At 45.8% G+C, this 7440-nt stretch overlaps 1 protein-coding gene across 1 annotated transcript; it reads right to left on the minus strand.

Moving 5' to 3' along the window:
* Positions 1 to 3978: 3978 nt before the first annotated feature.
* Positions 3979 to 6407, minus strand: LOC106147558 (olfactory receptor 2G3-like). The gene is given in 3 exon segments (XM_013509747.1): positions 3979 to 4091; positions 4094 to 4882; positions 6389 to 6407. Coding segments are annotated over 3 exon segments (921 nt in total).
* Between the last annotated feature and the right edge of the window lie 1033 nt (positions 6408 to 7440).

Genomic DNA, 7440 nt, shown 5'->3' on the forward strand with positions numbered 1-7440 from the left:
GTAGTAACATCTCATCTGTACCTTCTGTAACATTTCTTCTATTCATTCAGACTTCTAGATAGTTAGTTACTTCAACATTTTGGTCATGGCATTGATATTGCAAGGACAAGGGAATGTAGAATTTGCTTCAAGATTCTGATTTACTTCTTTTGCACATATATCCAGATATGGCATTGGTGGGATAAGACATTTCCTCAAGGTTTTTAGGCAGCTGTGTTCTGTTTCCCACATGGGCTGCAGTAACTGACATCCCATCAACAGTGTTGGAGATTCTCCTCTACCCATCAATCCCAACACTTCATCTCTTTCTGTTTTTAGTAGTAACCATTCTAACAGGGGTGGAGTATGTTTGTGCCTTTGGTTTGCTTTCCATTATGGTTAGTGATACTGCGCACCTTTTACATACTTGTGGCCATTTGAATGTCTGCTTTTGAGAACCATCCAGGTTCTTTGCCATTTATTTAATGAGGCTGTCATTCTGCTATTGCGTTTCATGCACCTTTCATACACTTTGTATGTTAACCTGTTATCAGATGTTAATATGCAAATATTTTATATTTACATAATATTAATATTAATATCAATTGTCAGCTTGGCTGGGCTAACAGATTCTTGAAGATTATGGGACAAGTTTTGGTGCTGTACTCACTGGTGAATTTTCCCACTTATGCTCACAGCTGAACGTGTTGCTGGGAGGTGAGGCTCAGCTGGAGGCCTTGGGTCACTAGGGCTGTGCATCTGGGGGATGTGGCTCGGGCTGGTACTCTTCCCTGTGAGGCCTCCTGGGCTCAGTGAGGTCAGAAGCCGTGATCCATCGTGAGCTTCTGTCCCACTGTTTCTGTCCTGGATCCAGCCCACCACACACTGAAACCATAAGCCTGCCAAAAATAAGCTTCTCTTCCTCCAACCTGAGGAACTCAGCTATTTGGTTCCAGCAAGAGGAAGGTGGGAAACACAGAAAATTAACCCCAGAGAGGTGGGGTCACTGCTGGACTGTACCTGACCATGTGGTTCACAAGTCTTGGAATTGGTATTTGGGGGAAACAGCTGGAGAGTCACAAAGAACTTGAGTGACAAAAGCAGAGATGGGTTGGAGTTTTTTTTTGGGTAATGGTGATTGAACACAGGGCCTTCACACTGAGCTTTACCTCCAGCCTTTTTAATATTTTTATTACGAGTCATGGATTGGCTAATTCTTGTGTTGCTCAGCAAGGCCTGGAATTCATAGTCCCTCTGGATGAGACTGCCACAGTGCTGGGATTCCACGTGTGTGCTGTCACCCATGGCCTGCTGGGCAATTCTGGTCAGGCCTGAAAAGACCAGGATGCTAAGAGGAATGTGGAGATAAAGGCCAGGCTCATGACATTTCAGTTGGCAATGAGGACTCTTGCAATTGGATCAGAGGCCACACGGAGTAAACTCTGGCAAGACATTTGACTATGTTTTGTGCAAGACTTGTGTGAAAACTAAGTTTATAGGTGGTGGTGTAACTGATCTGGCAGCCCAACCCTCATGCTGAAGCATGGTTCCTATCAGACTGTCTGTTACTTGGGTCAGACAGTCAAGAGCAAAAAAGAAGAGAAGAAAGAGATAAAAGAACTTGAAATCCCTCTACCCCCAAAAAATTGCCTATAAGGAAAGTTGGAGCATAAAGAGGTCCGTTGATGAAGAAATTTGCACCATTAAAAAGAAGCCAAGTATTCTGAGTGAGGGAAAGAAGAATCATACCTTGAGGGCACTGCAGGAATCAGAAAGTTCCCACGCATCCCAGGCTCAAGGGGTCAAAAGTGTAACATTTTAATCCACAGAGAGCCCCTGGGCCCTTGCTCAAGAAGCGCTGCCTCGGGCACTGGTTTCTGCAATCTTTTCACTGTGCCTAGGCCTCACCAGCAGAAGACACTGCACACAATTTAAGGGTCCTGGCTATTGCAGGCAACAGATCTTGGTGTTGTACCCAAGATGTTAGTTTTTAAAACAAGGAGAATACAAGATTGTGGTGTCATGGAGGCTTCCAGAAAGATTTCAGAGGAGGATGTGAGATGCCAAACTGTGTGCCCGTGACAGTGCGATGTGTAAGCTGCGGGAATGAAGCTGAAGGTGCAGCAGAGACCTCAGCAAGTCAGAGGTACCAGACACGTGGAATGTTTGCCAAGGAAAGCAAATGCAAGACAGAAAGAGAAAACACGTGGGCTGAAGCCAGAACAATTTTGGGGTGGAGCCACACAAGCCGTCCAGAATTCACATCACTGCGGTGTTCCTTGAATGACTGGCATGGTGCTACAGGACTTAGTGATCTCCTTGCCTTGTGATGGAATCTCTATAGTCAGATTTTTAAAAAAATTCCTTATTCCTGCCTTTTGAAATGGGAATCCTTTCCATGTACTGACATGTCCTGGGATTCTGTAACTTGTTTTGTAAATTTCATACTTCCTATAGCTGAGATTCTGCCTTGAGCTACAGAGGGGACTCTGAACTTGGCATCTCTTAAGTCAGCCAAGTTTGCAAGCAAGATCAGCCATAATTTCGGCTTTCACCTGCGGAATTCTAATGCATTTGTCTTAGGGTCCACGGACCTGTGCCCATCAGTTCCTCTTTCAGTCCCCTTTCACAGCACCGCCTTCTCCTCCACAATAAATGTAGTCCCATCTCGAAAGTTACTAAAAAGCATTCTCTGTCATAAAAATTCCCCTGCAAGAAAGGGAAAGTAGACAGCAAGGATGACGCATGCAGAGGCTGCTGAAGGAGAAGAGGGAGCCTCTGGCAGGGTGGCCCCTTCCCTCCGAGAGGAAATCTGCAGCCCAGGATACCTCTCTCAACCTTCCCACCTTCGCCACCTGGCAGCAATCACCACTCCGTTGTTTCTCACGGCTTTCGTAGCACCTGTTGTAGGGATGTCACACACACGTGAAAAGACGCCTTTTTAGATGATACTCAGTGGACTTTTTTGAGGATTGATGATGTAATGTTTGAAAAGAGGTTGACACAAATTATAAGTTTTATTATTTATAGTTACCACACTTTTGTTCATGACCATGGTTTATATCTACTTCACAATGTAGTCTAAATGCTCCACCCATAGACTAAATAACCACATCCCATCCTTCATTTGTAGCACTGTCATTTTGTAGTAAGCTTGAAATAGTGGTTGAAATAAATTTGGTATAAAGAAGATCAAAAATGCAGAGCCATTTTCAGATGACAAGCATGTTTGATGAGTCTGGTCCCTTTGAAGACGAGGACTGGAGTTGCTCACGTAGTTAGGTAGGAGAATTCCTTCAAACTGAATTTCCCTAACCTGCAGACACAGAGTTTTATAAAAGTGTATTGAAGCAAACACATGATGCCCATAGACTTTGTTCTTAAATGATTTTCCCTGCATCCTCTCAAATAGTAACCTCTTGAGGTAATTCTTGGTGCAAAGTGCTAATCCTTTGTTTTCTGTGTGCAGGAGAGTAATGCAGTATTTGTCTGTCTGTTTCGTTATTTCACTTACTATGATGTTGCCCACTTCCACCCATGTTTTTGTAAATGCAATAATTTCATTCTGTAATCCCCAGTTAATATTCTTTCTGTGCACACACTATATTTTATTACTCACTCTGCCACTGGTGGATGCCAGGTTCATTCCGTGCCCCGTGTACGGCAAGGAGTGTGGCAGTGAATGTGGATGTGCAGGTCTCTCTTACTATAAAGTGGGGACCATGCTGCCCATTGTGTCTGGGGAAACAAGACATTTGGGAAAGATCTAGGAAAAACACAATGGCTCTATTTGAGACTTCAGAACCAGAACTTTCTAGCAAAAAAGTTTCACTGATTATCATACTGATGAACATGCAGAGAAGGAAACCCATTTCTTTCAGGTCATGAACATTCCTTCAGAAAAGCAGCCATGCCAGTATTCACTGGTGTGTGTGTGTTGCTGCTGCAGGGGACAGGCAGAGATCCCCCGGCATCTAAAGGTTTCGCCTCATCATGAAATTACAGGACCCTCTTCCATGCTCTTTTCACGTCCTTGTTTCTCAGGGTGTAGATGAGTGGGTTGAGCAGTGGGGTGATGACACAGTAGAAGAAGGACACGAACTTGGCCTGATGTGATTTTCCGGAGGCTGCAGGTACACATAGATGGCAGGGCCAAAGTACGGGGTGACCACCAGCAAGTGGGAACTGCAGGTGCTGAGCGCCTTGTGCCTTCCTTCAGTTGAAGGCATCTTCAGTATGGCCCTGGCAATAAAGGTGTAGGACATGACTACCATGAGGGGAGCCACTCCTGAAAAAGGGATGGCTCCAATAGCCAGGGCCAACTCATTAGCAGTGGTGTCCCCGCAGGCCAGCTTGATGAGCTCAGGCACCTCGCAGAAGAAGCAGTCCAGGGTGTGGTGTCCACAGAGGGGGAGCTGGAGGGCGAGGGTGGCTTGGAGCAGAGAACTCGCCAGGCCACTGGACCAGCAGATAGCCGCCATCTGCACACACACCCAGGGACGCATGATGAGAGTGTACCTGAGGGGCCGGCAGATGGCCACATAGCGATCAATGGCCATGATGGCCAGCAAGGCACATTCGGCACAGGCAGTCAAGTTAAAAAGATAGGTCTGTGTGATGCAGCCCCAAGCGGCAATCGTCTTGTCTGGTCCCCACAGGTTGGCCAGCAGCTGGGGCACAATGGTGCAGGTCACACTGAGGTCCAGCAGAGAGAGGTTGTCCAGGAAGAAGTACATGGGCGTGTGGAGTCTGGGGTCCAGCAGGGAGAGGAGGATGATGGAGCTGTTCCCCATCAGGGTGAGGATGTAGGAGAGCAGGACCACTGCAGAGAAGGGAACCTCCAGCCACGGAAACTCTGAGAAGCCCAGCAGGACAAAAGTGCTGGGAAAACTCACATTTTCCCCTCCCATGGCCTCTGCTTTATACATACCTAGAAGGAAAGGGGCAGATTTTGATGGCAAGCATGACTTTTCACTTTGAATTACTTATAGCAACATCCTCAAAACTACCCCGTGTTAGGACATTTTTGAATATATATAACAGCTTCTTAGTCCTTCCCTTGGTAGTCAGGATAAAGGTACATAAAGACATGTCAAAAATTTTACTTAGAGATGTGTCTACTGAACTAGGAATCTGTTTATTTGAAAACACCTATGTGTCCCTTTTTCTTTCTTCCAATTTCTCCCTTTTCCATCTCCTTTTGTTCTTTATGGATTTCCGTCCATGCACTAACCTTTCTGTTCTGTAGTTGAGTGAAATAGGCTGTGTGCTCCTTTGCATTTAGGGCACTGTCTCCTTTCCCCTCTGAGTCCACATAGGGGTGGGAAATGGGGCTCAGCTGGACAGGGCAGAGTTTGAGAGGGGTCAAGTGGTTATACACTATTGTGCGATTCTGAGGTACGAAGGGGTTGTTCAATAGTTATTCTGGATAGTCACCTGCCTCCTCCACCCTTCCTATTACAGCAAAGTGCAGATGACTTCCTTTTCTGTGGTACCCACTCTCGAGCTCACAGTGGCGTGGTTTTTCCTGCAGTCATCTTTTTGTGGTCCTGCCACCACCTTCAGCCTGACAAGACTGAGTTCAAACCTGGGAAACAAACTCTGTCTCCCTGACTCTGGCAGTAACCGTTCTACTACCCGCACTGTAACTTGCAGTGTTGTGATTGGCTTAGTTCACTTACCTGAGTGCTTCCCAAGCATTTTGGCTTCAGGCACCAGTTTACGGAAAACTATTTTTCTTTGGGCTGTGGGGACAGTTTTGGGATGACAAGCACAGATGTTTCCTGTGCCCTTATACCTATTATTATTTCCATGTACTATATAGTGGGGTAATTATGCAACTCACAGTAATGCAGAATCAGTGGGAGTCCTGAGCTTATTTTTTTGCCAATAGATGTTCCCATCGGGGTTGATGAGGGAAAGTGACACTTTTCTTTTCTCATGTCCAATCTACTGCACAGTCGCTGCTCTGGTTTTTCCGTCACTGCAGAATCGCTGCTTCACAAACACAGAATGCTGGAAAGAGAAGTAGGCTTTTCAATGTTTTTGTGGCATCTCAGCATATTCTGCTTTAACTTTAAGTCAGAACATGTGGATATTGGAAGTGGTTTCAAACACTTAAACCCCACTGTCCTTTGAGGATCAACTATGTAGTTGATCTTCTTCTAGCATGGAGAATGGTGATTCACCAAGCTTATTCACAAATGATCATGGGTCCATTCCTTTCCAGTTCACAGGAATTTGTGTTTGGGAAATCACAGTCAACCTCTTGAGAGCTAAGATGGTGAATGTGCACCACCAGGGAGAAGAAGGCCCTGGGCTAAGCCTCTTCCAAATCTCTGCTAACGTTTGGAACATGTCACACATCCCAGTGTCTCCTTCCCGCGGCCCCCCTCAAATCCAGTTTGGCTCTGAATGCATACTTTCATCTGCCAGCTTGGTCACGGCTGTTCTTTGAGAAGAGAGGTTGAGTTCACTGGGCAGCATGAATATATAAACAAGGGTAAACAAGGTTTGTGATGCATCCTGTGTTGTTGAAGTATGCTGCCAATGATGGTTGTTTTTCTGTAAGAAATCTCTGTTGCAGCGCTGGTAACTGAAAGACCCTGGCCAGTGATCACCGTTAGAAAATCCTCTCACTGCTGGGCATGGAGAAGATACGTACGTTCCGTCTTCACCCCAGGGAGTTGCACGGAAGGCAACAGGAATGAGGTTAGGGTGTGCAATTCCATGTGGTATGTTTAGTCACATTATGCAAAACATTAAGTTCAGCTGACATATTTTGGGTGACCAGCATTCCTGTATGTATGATATAGTGTATAGATACACAATCAGAAGTGACCTCTTAGCCCCAGATAAATGTCCAGTCACTACAGCCACTCCTTCTGTGCATGTGTACATGAAATGATTGGTTTGTTTTTCCTGATATTTAATCAATCAAAGACCCAAAGAGTTCTGCAGCTGTGGTGCTGATTGACAGTGAAAGTGCACATTCCCAGTCCTCATCACATCTTCCCACAAAATGTGTGCATTGCACAAAAAAGCATCACGGCCTTGTTGTCAACACTGGTAGCCTTGTCAGCCTGGACTGAATGCCCGTCACTCATTAGCCCTCTCTGCCCACTGTTTCTCAAATACTCTGCTGTTTTATCAATTCACCTAGTTATACTGCCAGTCAAAAGAAGAACACTTGGCACCTTCTGAGCTGCACCCACTCCTAAATGTTCAGGACAGATGTCCTCAGGGGCAGGCAGGGTCAATTCTTCACCAACATAAAGGGCTTTAGCCATGCTGTTAACCGGGGGGGGGGGGGTGCTGCCAGTGCAGAGACATTTGAGGATGTGGTGGCCTGCAGGGGTCGCTTCTGTTCTTTGCATTCATATTTTTTTCTTTTGGAAAACTCAGAAAGCTTGCCTTTGAATTCAGGGTGCTTACTCTCCACGTGGTGAGATGGTTAGGATG

The sequence above is a fragment of the Chinchilla lanigera genome, unplaced genomic scaffold (genome assembly GCF_000276665.1).
Source record: "Chinchilla lanigera isolate Chin_1 unplaced genomic scaffold, ChiLan1.0 scaffold00180, whole genome shotgun sequence".
Lineage (NCBI taxonomy): Eukaryota > Metazoa > Chordata > Mammalia > Rodentia > Chinchillidae > Chinchilla > Chinchilla lanigera.